At 40.4% G+C, this 21,565-nt stretch overlaps 1 protein-coding gene across 1 annotated transcript in view; it reads left to right on the forward strand.

The window, feature by feature from the left end:
* Nucleotides 1–1,936: 1,936 nt before the first annotated feature.
* Nucleotides 1,937–21,565, forward strand: part of TMEM108 (transmembrane protein 108) — a gene marked incomplete at its 5' end in the record, with an annotated part of 86,125 nt that continues 66,496 nt past the window's right edge. The window contains one exon of the mRNA XM_082499312.1: nt 1,937–1,976. Within this exon, the coding sequence (XP_082355438.1) occupies nt 1,937–1,976 (40 nt within the window). The remainder of the gene's footprint in view (nt 1,977–21,565) is intronic.

The raw sequence follows: 21,565 nt of genomic DNA on the forward strand, positions 1-21,565 counted from the left end.
CACAAACTTACAAGCAGAGTCCTTGGGGATATGGAATCTACATTGTCAACGGCTTAGCTGCTTCTTGTCCTTTCCTGAATATATTTTTATTAATATCTTAATGGATGCTAAACATAGACTTTTGTATATGCATATTTGAAAAGTGCTGTAATAGACTATATGATGTCTATTTATGCATAAAGACTTGAGTTTTTCTGCTTTGTTTTTTGGTAAACCTTAAGGAGAAAGGGGTGAACAGGAGTCCCTCAGCAAGTTTTCACGATCAAACAACGGCATGAGTCTAATTCTGATTTTGATTAAAAAATGGTAAATTAATTCACAGATAATTGCTTTCATTTAGGAGAAAACACTTTGCAAATACTGACATTTCTGCAAGTTACTTGGATGGTTTTTAAGGTCCAGTTTTAAATGGAGAGGAAGGCTGGGAGAATCCAAAAACATGATGTTTGTGTACAGAAATTTCTGTATCTAATAACGTAACAAAACCCAAGCATCTTTTGTTACAGAGCACAGGCAAGAAAAGTCATGATCCTTTTGAGGCTTCCACATAAAAGTCAAACATAGTTCTGCTTTCGCAAACTCTTCAGCATTTTTTCAGTTCAAAGGTGTTATTCATTGGTTTGACTTGTTTATCTTATGTCTTCAAGATTGCATTTCAAATAAGCTCTGAAAGATTTATATGCGGGCATGTTAAAATAACTCAGAAATGTCCCCAGGAGTTCGGAAGATGAAATATGTTGAAGTGAAAACTAGAGGATACTGCATGCTCTTTAATATTGACAAGAGGCATTTTAGGAGGATGATCTCAGTGTCCTGTCTTTCAAAGTTGGTTATGAATCTTTAGCAAATGCTTTTTTTTTATGGAATGAAGAGCTTAAATGCTGTGTTGTCTTTGGGTACTCACTGAGACATTACTCACAGCAGTCCCTTGAGACTACATTTGCTTTTAACTTCCGATTTATCCATTTATTTTCCTCACAAAGTGAATAATTAATATCAGCATGATTGGGATTTATTTTTTCATAATATTTTTCAAACTGAGGTGAAAAATATCTGTGACAAGTATTTCAAAATACTATCTGAAGACACATAAAATGTTATTAGTTACTCCCCAAGTCAACAAAGGCGAGGAGATGGAATGGTCAGATATTTTTGCCACATCCCATTTTCAGACAGCAGTTACAAGAATTACGAGATTCTCTGCTACCCCAAGATAGTTCAGTTTAGGAGAAATTGAAAGTTTCCAAGGACATAGAGAAGGTTCTCCAGTTGCCACAACTCTAGCTGCAGCCCAGGTAGCTGGTGGGGTAGGTCAGGAGGTAATATGAGAACAGCTGGCTAACATAAAGCTAAAAATTGCAGGACAAAGCTGCCCTCTGTGATACCATTTCAGCACAGTTTAGGGTATCCCCTCTTTGGCACCACTGAAGGTTTGATTGGGAAAGGAGGGTGGACTTTCTCCTCATTCTACTTTTTGAGGGATGCAAAAAGGTGAGACTCGGGGAGGAGACACCAGTCCTGTGTGCCCCATTTGCTCCTCCAGTGAGGACCCTTTCTCCAAACAAAAAAGACTCTTGTGAGATCGATTTTATCAAGTCTTAAGCACAACATGAAAATAATTCTCAGTGCGTGTATTTTGTATACCCTTGAGACTTTTTCCCCTTTTTGGCCATAGCTATACCCTTTACTGCCAAGCTCTTGGACAGCATGGCTAACACAATCAAAGCGCAGTTAGGCAATTTCCCATTGCTAATCAATACGGTTTCTCCTGTGAAGCTTCATCTTACTTTGTAATCAACAGGTATAATAATAGATATTTTTTTGTGTGTGAAATAAAAAATTAAAATTTATTTTGTAATAAATCATTTTCTTCTTCTCTTGATTTCTTTGACAGAATCATGAATAAACTGGCAGACCAGCAGGACCACATGATACCATGAAGAGAAGCTTACAGGTCCTCTATTGCCAACTGTTTAGTAAGTAAATATTTTTTTCCCTGTAAGAAAGGACCTATTGAAATCCTAACATAAGATAGTAATATTTATGCAGTGCACAATTCAGGGAGGTACTTAACCATGTGCCTTGCTTCAGGTACCTGGAGGAACCATATGGAAGTTAAATTATCTCGTTAACTGAGATACTAGGAGATGTATTAAAAAAATGAGTTGAAGTATCAGCTGATTCTGCAGAGTCTTGTACAAGAGTAAAAGTGATTTGTTGTGCCTTGCAACTGGGAACACCCAGAGAAAAAATGAGATGTAGAAACAGAGTATCATGGTTGGAAGAAATAATGCAAAGTTTTTATGATCACGTTTTTTGTCTAGTTCTCAGTGGACAAAAGGGATCCATCTCACTTGGCACATCTGGTGGTGGTGTCTCAATAGAATGTCTATGAGTGGGGGAAGGGAGCTCCAGACTCACATAGGCCTAATTTCTGTGTCACTTCCTGAGTTGACTAGTTTCTTTTTTCTAAGTTTTGGCTTTAAGTGTCCATCCAATGTGAAAGTCCAGCAAAAAGACTCAGGTGAAATTTTGACTGTGTAGATGGGGGCTGCCATCCCTGTTCACAGGAGTAAGGCAAGGTGTTAGGCGTAAAACATTATTGACACTGTTCGGGCACTTCTGTAGATTGACAATTTTCAGTGTCAATATGACAAGCAGCAACTTTGCTTCAAAATTTTAGAGATTAAATAAAATAAGAATAGACAAAATGTAAGTATAATCACTTGCTGTCATATGTTTTACAAAGGAAATTGCTAATTTACAGTAAGAATCTAAAAAAGGGGGTTTTAATGTTGTCAACCTCAATTCATCAGAATTTTTGACTTCAAGATACATGTTTTTATGTACAATTTTGTATGGATTTCTCTTACTCTGGTCCAAGCAATACAGAAATCAGAAAAACATGCTTAGTATGCATGGAATGAGCAATGCAAGGACTGTTACTTTTATTGGCATGTGTGAAAATGAAGTCTAACAAATATTTTATGGCCTGTTACAGAAATCTAGTTAATATCATATCTTTTCTTTACTCGCTGCCATCAGGATATAAAGTGAGAGATTTCTTTTGGTTTGCTTGATTGGCTCGTGTTCTTATTCTTATTTACAGCTTCTCCTATGGCGTAGGAGAAACTCAGCCGTGTCTTCATGACATCAGAGGCGAGACTCTGAAGGTGCACCCAAGGTCATTTTGCTCTCATGAGCATAAAGCTAGGCCAGATGTGCTTAGACGACCTGCCCGGCAGCACACCTTTGGCTCCCAGAGGTTGGGTGCCTGGCTGGAGTGCAATGGGGGAAGAGCTCCTCAGGGACGGCTGTAACCAGAAACCCATTGACAGCAGTGGGGGCTGTGGTAGTTTCACAATAGCTGAGTACCTAGAATACGTGGTCACATTTTGACATGTTTCTGCATGTTGAAAGTAACTTAATTCTAAAATTATCTTAGTTGCTGGACCGACATTAGGTTCATTGTAATGAAAATATGAACTGAAATGTATGAATACATTTCTACCAACATGGTAGGGAAAAAAAGGAAGGTATACTCTACATCCAACCTATGACAGTGTTGGATCTTTCTGGAATTTATTTGTTTTTAATATCAGGCTTCCCTGCTTGGCAACATTTCCCATTGCTATCCCTGCTGCTTTAAATTTAAATTTTTCAGGGTAATATGTTGAAGATCCTGCTCCGACAGGGGGATTGGACTAGATGATCTTTTGAGGTCCCTTCCAATCCCTAGCATACTGTGATACTGTGATACTGTGATCTAGGCAGCAAATAGAGCACCACTGAAAATTAAGAGGGGAAAGATTGAGCACGCTATATATGTACAGTATGAATAGGGAACAATGTTGTTAACTCCATGATGTAATTTGAAAAGATGGATTCTGAACATTGTCTTTCTACTGACAGATAAATAAATGGCTTTATTTCTCTGAGTGCAGCAAAAATGTGTACTAAATGTAGTTATCATTTAACAAATGCAACAGCTATAGCTATATAAGAGATATTTTGGGCATCTGGAATGAGTTTTTTCACTAGCTCGTTGGCTGGCTGGTTTGTAAGAAGCCTATGGCAAGTTCCACGAAGTTATTTAATTCCTATCAAATCAGTTTTCTTTTAGATGTCCTGTAGGTGTGTTACTTAAGCTCACTTTTTCCCCAATTACACCACAATAATAAAAACAATCTCCAGGCATTCTGCAACCAAGGAAGAGGAAATCTCTTTAATTTGTTTCCTGTAACTGTTCTTTATGCTATAAGAAGGGCCTGCAGCACGGTTTTATTTGTTTCATTTGCACAAAAGAGGGAAAACTACTGCTACTATACAGAGAAGAAAAAACCCCAAACCTTCAGAGAAAGTGTCAGAGGAGGACATTCTACTTTGGGCTGATTCACCAGTGCCCTATGCCTGCCTGTCTTCCTTATCTGCAACTGCAACAAGTGGGTCCACGGTGCTGCCTCTCTGATGTGGCAGCATTTTCGTCTTGTCCGCTGTGTTATGAATGACTAATTGAGGCTTCAGGCTACAGAGAGAAGTGCCCTATGTACGTAATCTTGTGAGACAAAAACTAGGATGGCTTGAACAAAGCATCGGTGGTTTTTGTTGAAACAGTGATCAGCTGGAGAGACAAAACTCTGTGCTTGTGTGAGCATGCCTGTGGCTAAAAAACATAGGAAGAAGCACTTTCATGCCCAAACTGGTGTGTTGCTATGGGGCTTGCCACATCTTGGTCGAGTCCCAGCAGTGCCACTGGGCCAGTAGTGGCTAGACTCCTCTGCGTATTTGTTCCCACCCCTGTTTGTTTGTGCTGTGTTCAGCTGTGTCTGTGCAGTATCTGAGACAGTGGGACCCTCACCCTCATGAGGCCTGCTTGGCTTTGGGGCTAGAAGAAAAGACTTAAGTAGATGTTTGTCTGATTTACAGACTAGTGGGATTTGTAAGCTGTGTTTTTAAAAGTTAGGCCAGTATCTAAATAAGATTTTAAATGTAGCATACGTCTTTTTATTGGTGAATTTTAGATGAGTCATGTAATCAGTCTGTTGCCATCCATATTCTTCTGCTGTGCTTTCCAAAAAGAGCATATTCCATCCATTTATGCTGATCAAGAATAGTATGTAAAAATGGCACTAGCAGCAGCTGCTCGTTTGAATATGTTTGTAGATGGCTTGAATCTGATCCCAGTTGTCAAGAGGTAGACTTTGCAAAAAGTGCAGTGCGACATTTGGGCCAGGACAGGGGCTCTGGGCGATGCTACTTTACCTCTAGTCACTCACAATTTACGAATAAGTAATTAAACATGTGATGTAACTGTAAAGAAGCAGTCCTTTCAAACTGTATCTTCAAATATTCTATTTAATCTGAAATCTCTAAGACATTTAAAAAAAAAAACACATAAAAAGAGTAAAACAAAAAATTTGGAACAGGTTTCTTAGAGCTGTTTGAAGTCACTAGCTAGATTGAGTTGATGAGAACCAATTAAAGCAAAACACGTGTCCACAATTTGCTGCCATTTGTTCTAGGCACATCTTTATGGATGAAGTTTTTTGCCTCTGTAATGATGAAGATGCAAATGCCTTTCCCATGAGGCTGAGCGATCTCCATTTTTTATAGAGACCTAATGTGACGATTTAAGCCCTACAGCATGAGCCACAATATGTCTGCGTTTTCTGTAATAAAACATGCACATTATAATTTACCATGCATACGCTGTTCACTAAGAACTTCCAAGTTGCATATAAACTAGAGAAAAATATGGAGAAAGGTAAGTGGTGGAGCCCTTGGCACACAAGCTGTATACAAGACTTTCTTCTTCAGACATTTATTTTCCTGAAAAATGGGAGGACTTGTATTTTCTGTTTACTTACAGCACCAGTGTCTGTATGAGGACCTGTCACCATAGCATCTGGAAATAGACGCCAGTCTGAGTGTTTCTTCATGCCATTATCACTTACTGCATTCCCAAGCATCACTCTTACATCTCCGAGGCCTGGCACGATGCCCAGTAATATCAATAGAAAGAGTCTCCTATGTACAGGTTTGCACCACACTCTGTAGCGAACTGAGCGAAAATGGCAGTGAGTGGCCGTGCCTTATAACACAGACTGTCACAAATCTTGTATCCCCGTGCTGTGGATGCAGCTCACCTTCCTGGGTGCTAACTGGCAGCCTGACTGCTTTTCGGTTCGGTCTGTTGTGATGAAGTTCACCCTGTAGAAAGGCTAGCACAAGCCAGTGCTCCATTCGAGTCTGAAGCAAGTCCAGGGGCTCATTCCTCTTTTCACGAATATTTGATAAGCAATGTAAGTTTCTCAAACTCCTGTTTTAAAGAAGACCAAATTCTCAGTGCCTTCTGAAAGGTGCTGAGCGACATTACCTCCTAATGCCTATTGCCTCTAATAGGAACTGACACCCACCAACTCCTGTTTCTATTGCCAAGTACCACCTGTGAATAATTATGTGGTATTAATAAGATGGTATGCACTGATGGCTCGTTTATACAATTATACACGGCCCGTTTATAGCAAGTAGGGGGGCATGGTAACAGTACAAAAAAGACTACTGCCAGAAGCAGAGGAATAACCTGTTCTCTGCCCGTAGTAGTAGATAAGACATGAAGAAATGGATTTATAGAGCAGGTAGCTTGATGTTAGACATCAGGCAAAAATGCTTTAGCAAGTTAAAACACTGAAACGCTAGAACAGGCTAGTCAGGAGGATTTTAGTCTGCCACTGAAGCACCGAATGGAAAAAAACATCTCTCCGGGGAGACAGAGGCTATCTAGATGATTTCAAAAGCTTCCATCAAACCCTCTGATCCTGTGACCACTAGGTACTGTGTCCTTAGCGCAAATGAGCCTGCTTGCTTCAACAGGGGGCTCTCAGTTTGCATGAGCCATGTATAATTAATGTGTAATAGAAACATACAGCTGACGTATGCTTAAAGGTACTGGGGATCACTCGATACAGATCAGCAGAGGGGCTCTTCCTATCATTCATGAGGAGTCGCAGAGAGAAAAGAAAACAACATTTTTGTTGTGCTCTGTTAGGCTGGTAGGTGTTAGCTTGAGCAAAGAGAGCAGCAGGGAGTGGTTATCCAGCAACAGATTCCATCTGGTTTGCTTAAAAATTAGAAAGGTAAACAGCCTCTGGGTATGCAGTGTTTCATGTACAAAGCTTTTTGGGATACTCACTGAGCTGGAGCATTTTTATTTGAGAGTCATGTGGCCTGGTAACAGACTGCCCATCGGGCAGCTTGCAGCAAGCAGTCCATCAACACTTGCTTTTCCCAGAATTCAATTAAAGGTTGTTGCTTCAGTTTCTCAGCAAAAACTTTGCCTTCTTGAAGGAAGCTGCAACTTTCCATTTCGTGATCCCTTCCTGGAAAACAGACCTTTTTAAAGAGAGCTTTAAAAGCAAACTGGTGCATCTTATAAAGAAACTAAATTGAATATGCATTTTCTTATGAGACGTAGGCTCCAGCGTCCTTGATGTGCCCTTTAGTGAGATTTCGGCTGCACGCACACGAGAGCGTGTTCCTGCTTGCTGCCTGGATAAGCACAACTCTGTGAATCGTATGGCTCTTGTGATTCTAAATCTAAGATTGTCCCCATGAATAGCTTGCAATATTTATTTTAAATTTGCTGGTTCTGTGAACATTCTTGCCCTAGAAGACATTACAGTTTGGTAGCGTTTCACAGATTGCACAAAGTCATTAAAGAGTTTGAGGTACATGTATTGCGGAGGGGATGTTCTGCCAAGAGCAGATAGAAATTTAGGACTTAGCAACCATCCCAAACAACTAACATATTCTGAAAACTCCACCGTTCTTGCAGATTTGCTGGAACACAGAAAGATGTGGAATAGGCCTGAGGCTATAGAATTTCAGGTCATGGTTTAAGTCCTTGACACTGAATTTGGGATAAAAAGTCAACAGACGGTTACACTATTTTATTTGCTCTTTCTGGCAAGAAAGCAATTCGTGCCTTTGTACATATCATTTGATAGTCTGTTTATGTTCTTGGCATTAAGTACTTTCAATTTAATACTTATACTGGTACTATTTGCACTAGAACCCTGTAGATTTTTCAAAATTAATGAGAACACGGATAACTTCCCGGTGTTCATATCCATCAAGCATTCACCCACCAGTTGTGGGATGTTCTGATAACAGTGTCTATGACCATTATGCTAGAAGACCAAGAGATATTAAATACATACGTATAAATATGGATATTTACCCAAGTTGAAAAACGCTGCAAGGATTTGGTTTTAAAATTCCTGTCTTGTTTAAACAGTAATTTGATAGGTCAAAAATGAATCCACAATATTATTTTCATCTTATGTTGTGAATTATTGTGTTTTGGACCTGAAGCAATCCCCATTGTACCACAATGTATCTGTCTAATCTCCTATTTTAGATTCAGTATTTTGTTTGATTCAGTTTGCCTCAAGCCTTGAGGGAGAGGTTTTAGAGGGAGAGTGAATATGCAGGAGTACAAATTTGACTTTTCTCTGTTTTCCTTTTCAAAAGCTTATTCATCCATCTCTAATAGAAATGAAACTTCAGGAACAAAGACGTAGCAGCTTGTGCAATTTCACGTGTGTGTCTTTGAGACTCAGCGTCAAGTCAAGTGGAGGAAGAAACGTTAGTGATATGCAGACAGGAGCCTAGTGACCGTGAAATATTGGTCTCATTGAGTTCAGTGGCAAAACTCCCACTGGCTTTAGTAGGATTGGGACTTTACTCCCAGCCTTCGTGTTCCCAGCTTGCTTTGATATGTTGCATTATAAAACAAAAATATCCTGTCAAACATTTATTTCCTTCCCCAAAGCCGCCTTTTCTTGCTGTCTGTGCCTAAGAGACATTGGTATGTTTTTGACAGTATTGCAATCAAGTCCTAATCCAGCAAAGGCAGTTAAATATGTAAATAGAGCTCTTAGCACCAGGCAGACTGCTCCTGTAGCAGCCACTGGCCGTAGGCTTGAATTGCTGTTGGACTGCGTTCCAGTAATTTGACATAAGAAATTTTTTTGTGTCGGCTCACATGCTGGTGTCTAATGTCTATGAATTATCCAATGTCTGTGGCAGTGTTCCTGCGAGAAAGGCAGAAAAATGGCTGTTAGATACTTAATATACATTGTTATCTGATATTCCCCCACGTGTGAACTGCCATGCACATGGACATGTACCATTGGTATCAGTGATATTTATACTGCCGTGTTTAGGTGCTGGAACTTTCATATGTTAAAAATGTCTTTGACTTTTTGCAAAGACTTTGAACTCTTCTCCCTCCACTCACCCCTTGGCCTTCACATCCCATTATTTTTGAACAAGGAAGACCTAACTGTGGAGGTTATTCAAGTTTCGATCACTTGTCTATGTGTCCATTGTAGCTCATTGCAAGCTCTGTAAATAATTTAGAAGAAATACGTATAAAACCAAGCTCATTTCAGGCTGTGGAAGCAGTTTAGAAAAAATACATATAAAACTAAGGGTCATCCAGTTTGGCAGCATGTGATGGGTATTATCCCTGTCCTGTCTCTAAATAGTGAAGATATAGATGTCCTCTCCAGTTCTACAATAGATTTCCAAGGAACCTTAAGCGTATGCCAAAACTTAAGCACATTGAACTCAATGAAAAACTTCAAAACTCCAGCTGCAAAAAAACTTGCTGTGAAATGTCATCGAAGTTAGACCTTGGAATAAAGCCATTGTTTCATAAAGCAGTGCATCCGGCCGGTCTTTATTTTGAAGATAGGCATCTGCCAAACTTCCTTGAAAAATCAAGGCCTATACATAATTTGTATGAATGTATTGTTTCATAGTGCATTATTGGTTTAAACTATGTATATCCTCTAATGCCTGAAACCTCAAGGGCGGGATATACTCTCAAGGTCTGGCAAAAGCCCACAGTCTCATTTCACATGATTTTTTTCCCCACATTGTTCTTGGATAAGAGGAAGATTGTTATATGTCCCACAAAAGATGTTTCAAAAGTGACCTTGGCAGGAAGAATACTCCACCCCTGCTACAGTAACTTAAAACCACATCTCTTCAGCTAGAGAAAGCAAGGGAACCACAACCCCAAGGCCATGTTTTCTTGAGGTGGAGGAAGCGAGTCCCCATGCTGGCTGGTGTGCCTGTTGCAATTCTGCCACAAGTGCCCAGAAGGAATACACAACTCCAGGTTTTGAAGGAACAGTTCTCTGTAGCCCCACTAGCTTTCCCGTCACCGACCTTTTTCTCTACACTGTGATGATGATGCGGTTCTTTTCACTCAAGACCAGGCCCCTGTCATATCCAGGGACAAGGACACACTTTTGAGGGCAGGTTTTCCAAATCAACAAATGTATAACAACTCAGTTGGGTACTCAGTGAGTTTTCCTAAGTACCTAAGCAAGTTAACCAGATGTTCGTCTGATTTTCATCTTAATGGTAGCTAAATATGAAACTTCTGCAGGTGCCTTTAAGAATTGCACTAGGTGTGTCTCTGATATGGAGTGCCAAGATACTTTGGAAAATCTGATCCCTTTTCCCCTAATGTAAGGAACAGACTTTGTTTCAAAACTGTGTAATGCTGTGCAGAACATAAGTCTTTTGCTTCAGAGTTGATGACTAATAATTAGTGCTTACTAAGACCGAGTTATAAAGAAAGGAAAAGAAATAAAAAAGAAGGGGCACTGAATCAAGTGTACATTTACAGTTCATATTAGTAGTAACAAATGCTTCTTACTCAGTACTTTATAAAGTCACAGCATTGTGCAGACATTAAATAATTAATTTAGGTTGCAGTGAAAGTATGCAATTAATTTAAGTCTCCAATTTAAGCTGTTATAGCTGATGTGCTGATCTGTCTCATGCCCTAGGAGAAGTGTTCTGTCCTTTCTGTACAATCGCACGTGCACTTGGTCCACAAAGGCTGCTCAGTGTTCACGCTGCCGTGCAGCTTGCCATGACTGGAGTAGCTTTCCCAAGATGTTGCTTCCTTATTCTGCTATAATAGATTTCAGCTGCTGCGAGAAGAAGGAAGAAAAGAAACCTTTCTTGTATCCTGTCAGTGAAGGCATCATCAGGGAAGGAAGCAATGAAGGTTGGGGAGAGATGACTGGGTATTGCTCTTAAAAAAAGCAGATATATTCATTTCTTATTGCAGGTATAGTTGCAATCTGTAGGCATATTTTATATACCCACTAAAACACTTGGGCAGATCAAATTTATTGGGTGCACATTCTGTGTTCCGTATACTGTTGTTCTTACTCTGTACTGCTGGTGCATATAGATATCTTTCAAGCCACTGCCATCATCAGTAGAAGCGCGTGTCCAGTCCTGTGATGGAATAAAGCACGGTCTGCATAAAAAGCTAAAATACTGCTTAGATGGAAATGTTTAGACTGTACAACAGACTCTGTCTTTAACCCATGGACCTTCCTTCTTGCTAGAAAGGGAACAAACAATTCCCTCTCATCCCTGAGGAATATTGGTCTTAAATAAGTTGATAGCCAATGTCATCAGTAGTTATGAGTCATTAAAGGAGAACCTAAAAGAGTTTGAAAATTTGTGCACTTATACAAGACCTCACATCACATTTCATTGTGGCTTTCCGAGTGAACCATAGAGTATTAGTGGCAGTACTTTTGTGTAAACTGCATGAAAACCAGCACAATTTCTGGCCAGATTATATGTCCATTTTGTAAATCCCAGGGCTTTGCTCCTGCTGCTGGAATTCCCTTGCAGCCAGCCTGTGAGGGGCTCTCAGTACTTTAACATGAAGTTTCTAATTCTTTATGCATTTGAAAAAGGCACTACTGCTTGAAGTTAGCACCCCATGGGAAGGAGAATGATGACTTCGCAGTATCTTCTAAAGCAGTAGATATCACTGGCTCCTGTAGAGGCTACAAATTCATTATGGTATCACAGCTTCTCATTGCTGAGGGCATTAACAATTAACATACAGACACCACAATTAACATGTCTAAGAGAAGAAAGTGAAGATAACAAACAATGAGTACCTGATAAACGGACAACAATATGCTTGCAGGGCAAACCACTTGTATATGTATAGAGAGAGTTAATTCAGAGCCTTACAGCACAGTGAGAGAAAGAAAATGGTTTCAAACCCTGTGATCTTTGGCCTTGTCTCGGAGGTAGAATGGAGCAATTATCTCCCGTTTTACGTCTTTCGCTTCAGTAGTGCTCGGGTTTGGCAGTGTTGTTTCCTTAGAGCAGCTGGCCATTTCACCTAGTTCAAAGCTGTTTTGTTCTGCCATTTCAGGAAGGAAGAGCTGTTTTTTCTGATCAAGGCCCTGAGAGCCTCATGTCAAATCCCTGCCCCGGGACCTACTTCTTAACGCTGAGGTTGTGAAGCATAAAGTTAATCACATTACAGTCTGTGCTGCGCAGAAGTGCCCTGACAGTTATTGAGGATGAAGCCTGCGCCGGAGAGAGAGAAAGAGCAATAGGTTTTCAGGGAAGGAGGATGCTCTGAGACTGATTCCCAGGAGCAGACAAGGAGGATGTGCAGGAATGGAGTAGTTGCTATGGCTTAATAGGAGTGGACACTAGCAGCTTTTTTTTTCAAGCAGAGTGATCCCTTAGGAGAGAGATCGTCTACAAGATAGAGTAACAGGACCCTGGGCCTCAGCTATGCATATTGCAGCGCATCTTTCCTGGCCCTTGGGAGATTTATGACAAGGACCATTAGTTGCAAAGTCACTGCAAAGCATGTATGTGACTGACAGGGATATAAATCCTCTGACCTCTGAGGTGGAGATGGCTGAACTGGAGACAACATAGGACAGTGAATGCTTAGTGTACATCATCCAAGAAAGGGATTCTATGGGAAAAAGGAAGGTCTTCTGTCCTTGTATTTTATAGAGCCAAAGAAAATCTGGAGGGAGTGGTGTGAAGTGTACATAGACTTGATGAGCTCTTCTTTCAGGAAAATCTGTTTCAGAAATCAAAGGAAATTCTGAGGAAAATGTCTTGGTCTTAATTGTTATTGGGAGCATCTCTTTACCTTCTTGGCTATTGAGCTTCTCTGCTGGATTACAAGGTACCTATCTTCATTAGTGTTTCCCACTATAGAAAATAATCATCTTTCTTGTGCAAGCTGAGGATGCTATTTGGTGACTTCATGTGGTTATTTGAAGCCCTGAGAAGGCCACTGCCCGCTCCTGGCCTCATGTAAAATAGGCAGGGCATTGAACCCAGCAGCAGGGAGGGCGAGCTGTGGGGATGCTGTAGCACCAAGCCCAAGCCAGAACATCCAGTTAACTGTCCTTCACTCCTACCAAAGCAGCATGCCTTTCCCACAGTGTTTCTCACTGGTGTATCAAAATTTTCAGCGTTATTCCCCTGGTTCGCAGGCTCTATTGTGACCCAGAGCTGCACAGCACAGTTCAGCGCATGAGCTTGTGCTTCTCTGGGCTGGCTGTGCTCCAGAGCAGCCCCATCACAGAAAGAACAGCTTGAGGGTTACATTCAATTAGCATAAATTGCCAAAGGCCCAAAATATGCTGTAGAGCCAGCGTGAATTGTTAAGCCTCAAAAACATGCTCCCTTTTTCTTGCTGCTTTTCCTTTGCTGACTCAGTGGAGGAGAAAAGGCTTAGAGCCCATTTTGTTATTCTCAGAGGAGTGATGTTCCTGATGCAGCTGCAAGAGCGAGGCTTAATCCGCCTCCGAGCATCGGGGAGACCTTGGCCTGTTGTTCTTGTCACTACATTTCTCAGTATCTCTTGTTCCTACGTGTCTCATCTTTTGAACTGTAAGCATTTTGGGCTTGGGGTTGACAGTATTTGGATGTGTTGTACAGTGCCGAGCATACATTTGGCTCTTAGTTAGTAATTATAACAATTAATAAAAAATACCATATGGCTAAAAATATTGTAACTCTCAAAAGAATTGTTGGGCCACTTATTTTTTGTGCATATGAGCGTGTGCCTCATTTAAGCCAATTATTTTTCTATTAACAGGCATTGGTTATGCCATCCTTCTGCTTTTATTTTTAGAAGTATTCAGATTATTACAAAAAGTGTGAAGAATGAATGAAAAAAAGAAATCTGTTTCCTAGTACTTGTCTTTTAAAATTAAATTTCCTGGTTGAATAATCCTACATTTAATCCTTAAAGGGATGTGTCCCCTATGGAGAATGTTCTCTGCACCCTCAGGTGCCTGCTGTCAAAATGTCAGAGGATGGGAGATGAATCCGAATGAATTCATGAATCCAAATACTCATTTGGAAATCAGGTGGTGTTTGATTATGACGTTACCAACATCTATCCTAACATATTAAATCACAAATATGAGATTTATGGAGGAGGGGCATGTTAGTCTCAAATTTTAATTTGCAAGTTGTATTCTGCTTTTCAGACAATGCAGCAAAGTTATGATAGAGTCCCTCTTACTTGCTGTCTTATGGCTTATGGGACACTGGGAAATCTCAATCTTCAGTGTTTTAAGGTGAAGTTTTTAGGTCTAGCAGAGGTGATGCTTTTCAGGATGGCATAGACAAGTGCAAAGCCTCTTTTGTCCTGTGGATTGGAGGGGTTCAAGCTTTATATATGTGGAGGAAAGGAGATCACACGTGGTCCTGCTGTATCTCCAAACTGCATATTGTGTGTACTGCTTTTTGGACTGGAGGCATATTGTCACTGGCTGTGACAAGAGTTTCTGTTCCTGTTCAGTGACTATGTTGATAGGAGTGGCGTGTAGCTGAGCCCGTGATCTAGCACAAAGGGTGCACTGGTGTGTGTTTGCTCTGGGCAGCAGCATTCACAAGGGAGCGAAGCTCCGTTCTTAAATCTTCAAAGCAGTATTTACAGTTGATTTGTAAAGTAATGCATGAGCTTATAGAGGTCTATTTCTCCAAAGTTTAGCTGTGAGTAGAATATGATGTTTATTGCTGTTAAGAAAGGACTGTCATGCAGTATGTCCATTTCACAGATAATTTTGGAAGAACTGTTTCAGAGGTGTTTCAAATATTAAGCAGAAATTGTTGAAAAGCTGTGACTACTGCCATTTATCATGAGAAGCAAAGCACAGATAAGTATATTTTTATTTAAAGAGTGATCTGATATGCTGAGGAAGGGCTTGGGTAGTGGTGTGCAGGAGGCTGTAGGTTTGTGTTAGTATTTTTTAAAAACAATCAAGACTTTCTTTTGTGAAGTCAAGTTGTTTTGTGGTGCCAGATGTATAAAGACATCAGTTGTTTCAACCTCAGGTGTCACTGGCAGATGAATAACAAGATAGTGAAAAGAATCGTAGACTGATCAGCAAGGCTGATTTTTACCAGTCAGAGAGCTTTTGGAGATTACAGCGTAGCATGAAGAATTTATCGAGGTGATTTATCCACAGTGCTTGTGAATACATTACATCCATACTCTGTCTCAACTAGTATAGAGCGGGTCTCAATATCTACAAATGTATTATTAATGTTACTTTGTAAAGCAATACGTTTTTGCGTAGTTACAACATCCTTCGTGTTCATGGATTTTGAGCATAACTCTAAAACTTGGAGTAAGTCTTTTGCTATTGAAACAAATAAATCTGGGGAAAATATTAATAAAGAGACTTTAAAAAATGACATTTCATAACAATTCTCAGTCAGCCTTCCCACTGCCGAGAGCCTCTGGCTACCAGAAATGGAAGCCTCTATAAAAGAGACTTCTGAAAAAACAAAGGGGGAAAATTGCCTATTTTGATTTCACCTGTGGCACTGTCTTCTCATTTTGAAAGCTTCCGTCATGAGGTGTGCTTTGTAGAAAAGACAGGTGGAGAAAAGCAAGCTAAAAAAAAGGCAATGGAGGAGGCATTGTTTCATGTTCCGTACCCAGCTTTTCCTCTGCATGCATCAGTTCTTGTGCTAAGAGGGAAGAAAAAAAATTTACTAGGTAGAGGGGGGGGAACGACTAAGAGCTTTTTTTTTTTTTTTACAGTCAGCGATAACAAGACAACCATGCTAGGGAAGACTCTTCAGCTTATGTGTTTTTTTCGGTCATGAGATCAGTGAGGGTGAGTTTTCCTCTCTGCTCCACAGCATCAGGCAGTTCTTCAACCATTGGCCTCCTGCTGACAAGAGTCGCTAGTTGAACGCGCTGGTGTTTGACTGCTGCCCGGACTCACGGGTCCGTGTATTTTATTGCTCAGCATCTACAGGCAGGGATGCGTTACCAAAAGAATTAGCCCCTTTGCAGCGTACGAAGGAGGACCCACACCTAGAATTTCTTATTGCAGTGTTTCTGGGTGCTCCTTCTAAAGTGCAGAGGAAGGAGCCTGGCAGAGCTGCCCAGGCTGCAGCTGGTGAGCCCTTCGGAAACTACCACCGAAGGAGGAGAAGAGCAGAACGGGCAACGGTAGCTCACCCAGCAAGAGTGGGGAAGATTGCTCTGAGATCATTGCGGTTCCCTGCATGTCAAAGCTCTAGTAAGAAAGAAAACAAAGTCATTCCGTGAGGCTAGTCATCTGTGGCTGCTTTTTCATGCAAGACAAAGCAAAACATATTTTCTACAATGCATTCTGTGCAAGAGTAGGAAACAGTCATGAATTTGGCAGTGAGAAAATTTTCCCTTTATAAAGCTATAAGCTGCAATGGTTTCACTTTGACAGCCCTGAAATGCACAAGACACTGAATTGAGAGCTTCTCAGATTCAGAAAATGCAAAACTGTTGTAGTTCTGGACTGAGTTATGGCAGAATACTGTGGAATCCTCTGGTAAATGAGCTTTAGAGATTTACATTTTTAGGTTTGCTTTTCTGAGTAAGCCAATACGTATTAGTGCAGCAGGCAGTATTTTTTATGCAGGAAAGGTAGGATGCCAATAGTATTATACTTGTCATTCTATAAGATAAAAATGCATTAATTTATAATACATATTCCAATTTTAAGACCCTGTTAATTTCAGTGAATTGCAGGGTTTGGTTTGAAGGACAAGTGTTTTAATGAAGACATAAATCACCAGTCATAAGCACCTCTTTTGCCATTTTCATATATAAAATCAGTAGCTGCATTAGAGGTTCACTGATATCACTCATAGTGCTTCTGGCCACTATCGAGGATGTATTTTCATGACAGGTCTGGGGCTTTGTCACTTACATTAAACTGTAAGGGTTATAGATTGGGAACTGTATGTATCCAGGGGGAGACAGGTACTACCTCATAGTCTACTGAATTTGCCACATGTTTCAGTGTTTTAAAATATTTTTTTTTCATTCCAATACTTAATCCATTTTTCCATTGTTCAGCATAAGAGAATTTCAACCTGTCTTCTATACATGCATTAAGCACATCTACTACCATATGGTGCATTCATCAGGCACTGTAGGTTGTTAAGATACTGCCTCTAGGGCAAGATTGCATACGAACTGCATCAATCTTGTGGTTTCTTCCCCTTCTCCGACCCCATTTTCACTTGTAGGGGACCTTGGCACTGCTGGTTGTCATAGGAACATGGTAGGCTTGCTCAACAGGAAAAGGGGAGATGCATAGCTTCGCCCATAACTCATTCAGGCTGCTACCTCCAGGAGGTGCCCATCAGTATCAGCAAGGAGCACAACATGGAAATAGTCATCAGTGAATTTACAGTCACAATAGTGTACTGGTGAGGGCAGCGGCATTTCAGTATTCCTATTTCCAGCCCAAAAGCCTCTACAGACACCAGCAAGGACCAGGAATCCATTGTTTAGGTGCTCTACAAACATAAAGGTGACGGATATCTGTGTGTGAACTGTATATCCTGATGTTCTGTGGTCTCATGGAGAAAATATATTGTAGTGATACATTTGGCAAAAATATTGCAGAACTTCTTAAGTAATTGGACGGGAGACACTGAAGTTACCTAACTGTCTCTCCTACAGCCTTTGCAGAGAGGCAGAGGCTAAACTGTGTTGTGGATGGTCTTCACCCCAAAAGAGCGCTCTGTGGCACAGTTTGGAGATGATGTAAAGGAGGGACCTTGGAAATACATCTCTGACTGCTATGCTTCTATAGTATTCCTCTCAGCAGCCTTCTAGCTATTTATTCAACTTTGAACTGAATATATTTGTGATGGCTCCTCTCTACAGCCAGTTTTTGTGATGGAGGGGATTTAATGGGTCTCTTTTAAAGGAGCTTTGTGTAGTTCTAAGTCAGTGTGCTAAAAGCACCCTTAGGCTGTTTTTAATGTATGTTGGGATTGCAAAACTCTAAAACACTTTTGCCAGTGATGGAGCACCTGTGGTTTTTATTCCTTTAATTTTATTTGCTAGCATTTGAACAGGAATTAATCAGACTGTGAGGAGAATGCTGCAAAGTTTAGGTAGAGTTGTGGCTACCCAAGCTGCTTCCCTGAAAAAACAATGTATGTTCGTTCCCCTGTGACCATGTCTATGCTAGCCTGAACGAGTGAAGTTGATCCAGCTCAAGAGAAGATCCAGAATATGCAAGGAAGAAAAAAAAAAAAAAAGATTCTAAACTTCTTTTCTTCAAAAATTATTTTTATACCTGAGACATGCTTTGGTAAAGAGGAGGCTCGGTAATTATGGGTCAGTCAACAAAGCAACAGTATGTATAATAGGAATGTGGAAGCACTGGAAATGAGGATTAATTTCTAGTATTGTTTAGGGACCATTTCACACAAGTGAACAGAGGATGCAAGAGCGTGAAACGTGCTGCATTTTCTCTGTAACAAGAAGAAAGATGTCACCAAAGGGAAACCCTGGGATCTCTGGTGCTCTGGGCAACACTTCCTGGTTTCTTTCTGAACTTTTATCTTTCAGTGTATGAGCTGCTTGATACCAAATTGTTTCCTTGCCATAAGGAATAAGTAAAAGTAGTTTATTGTTAATGCTTTTAGAGGGTCTAAAGATCTTATTCCGCCTATATGTCTGGTAGACTAAGTCCAGAGTCACACCATTCAAATTTCTTTGATTCACTAAATCAGATTCTCAGTGCACAGAATTAAGTGCATGATTAGCTTGGTTTAAGTCATTATAACTCCACTGAAATCAATTACTCTTTATATAATATACATTATGTATATTTATTTTATGTATTATATTAGTAAAATACATATAAGGTACAGACAAATATGACAGATATAAACCAATTAGTTACCTGAGCTGTGACTGGCTTACTTGTATCCTTCTGTCAGGGTTCATGTTGTTGAAAACACTGTTCATTCTTCAAACCCTGGTTTTTATTAGCTTCAACTCACAACGTCGATGTTTGTCCTGCCAACGCTGTAATGGTTCCAAGTATATAGTAGTTAATTTAGACATTTTGGGTCCTAGTAATCCTAGTAAACTTTAGATTCCACCTGAAATCCTTGCTGGGAATGCTTCTCACCCACAATGCCTGTAAAGTTTGTAAGTAGTTAGGCAGTTTTATAAGTTGTTTTATTCTTCTGGTATGCATAATTATAAACTTAGGACATACCTGCAATGAAAAAAAAAACCAAAACCAACCTTGATTAGTTACTTAGATTCAGACAACAGTGAAGAGAAAGCAATTAAAAATTCAAGTTAGAACATGGGCAGATAAAGCTCGTCTTTTAGTTATGGGTTTACTCAGTTAATAAAGTACTGATACTGTATAGCAAACCTGTTGATTTAGTAGAATGTGTATTTGCAAAACTTCAAGCTAGTATGTATCCACTAAACCGTCTTCTTAAGGATGTTCCTCCTGTTTTCCACACTAGTGTAAGCATATGTAGAAGTTCTGTGCAAGTCCTTTTTCACGTGCAGTTACTCACATGAATACACTGACTGAAATCCCTCAAGTATGTGTTAATTTATTTTCTAGCCCTTGACAACTGCTTTCTTTTGCTAGTACAGACATTTAGGCATTGTCAGAAGACAGCTGGTGTGATTGGCTCCAGATTCTCATCTTAGTTCCTCTGATAATTTAATATTGAGGAGAAAAAATGTAATTCAGTAGATCATCTTTAAATTTATTCTGGTGTTAAATGTGATTTGGTTCCTTCCACACCCGTTCCAAAGAGAAAACTGATCTACTGAATTATTTTAATGTTTTCAAATCGCTTCCTTGCTGCATTTGCTTTAAATTTTGCCTGTTTACGGTAGTCCTAGATACTAAGCAGCTAACTAAGCTGATTGGTTGTCACGTGAGAGACACCTGGCAGGAGTAGGATGCTTCATAGGAAAATGATCCCCTGAAGTATACCAATTTTGCAGCCATACGAGCGGTGCACAGCCCAAGGAAGAAAGTTGTATGGAGTGACAGATGGATGCCTCTGGTTGACTTCTCTGTAGGTGCAGGAGGAGCAGATGGCAGGCACGATAATGTCCAGCCATATGATTTCATGTACCTTTGCCCCCTCAGCATGGCTGTGAATAGTAGTAAGTGAGGCTGGGGTCTTGTGAGTTAGTGTGCCATGGCATAATGTGCTTCTCTCAGCAGAGCAAGAAGAAAAAAACCCGTAGCCTCGCTGCTATGCACTGCACAGCAGACACAAACATATCTGGTAATTCAGACACAGACAGAGTTATGAACAATTAGAAAAGAATAATGTTGTGCATTATTTCTTCTTCTGAGGCTCTCACGGTGTTTTGTGCAGATAAACCGAACAGCTCATACCTCATTGGTGAGACCCCGAAATGAATCATCCTTAACTACTTCTGTACTTGGTGTACTATAAGCATTTGCCATAAGTAGAAAGAGATAGTGTAACCAGGTGCGCGCTTAGTTTCTCTGCCTGTTTCGCAGGTGGGAAGCCAAATCTGTGCAGGGAAGAAACTCATGACTTACTTGAAGACACTCAGCAAGTTGGTGGCAGAGCAGAGCTGGAATGCCAGCTCCAGCCACCAGAAGGCCACCTGGCTGGGGCAGTGCCATGCAGCCAGCCTGTGCACAGGGTCCAGGCTTCCCGTAACTGGAAGCTCTTAGTGTACCTGAGCCGGAAGAATCAAGTTAGGGGTTTAAGTGTGGCGGGATGATTGGACTTGTGTTGCAGAAACATCTGGAGAATGGTCTTTTCTATGTAATTCCTGGTTATTGTATGTTTTTGGTGAACATGGACCCAAATTTTGAAGTTTTGCCTCAAAACACATTTTTTTTCCTTGACTGGACTTAGTTCAGATGGTGACTTGATCAAAACAGGAGAATGATGATTTGATCTGAGATTGCTTTCATTTCTCTGGGAGATGGCTGAGTAGTTCTCCTTCCTTCTTGGATAAAGCAATGCCTGATCACGAGCAGACATTAATCTCTCCTGAGAACATTTTGTATAATGGAAAATGGAAAGAAAATGAATCCAGGCTTTTTTGCAGCTCTGGGCTCTCTTCTTCCATAGCAGAAAGAACTGAGTGTTTTATAGGAAGGGCCCCCATTCTCCCTTTTTTGGCCCCAGCCAGCAAGAAGCTAAAAGGCTCGGTATAGCAAAATGCTAGATGTACCAAATTGACTGTATAGTCAGAGTATAGTGACCAGGCTAATCTCTGGTATGACAGACACCCCATTGACTGCTGGGGAGCCCTACAGTCTCCACATCGGCAGTCTTGCCCATGGTAATGGAATAATATAAGGAAACCTTAATTTTAGGAGGCTTCTTCCTCTCACCTATGAACAGA

Source organism: Vanellus vanellus, assembly GCF_965231255.1.
Source record: "Vanellus vanellus genome assembly, chromosome: 2".
Lineage (NCBI taxonomy): Eukaryota > Metazoa > Chordata > Aves > Charadriiformes > Charadriidae > Vanellus > Vanellus vanellus.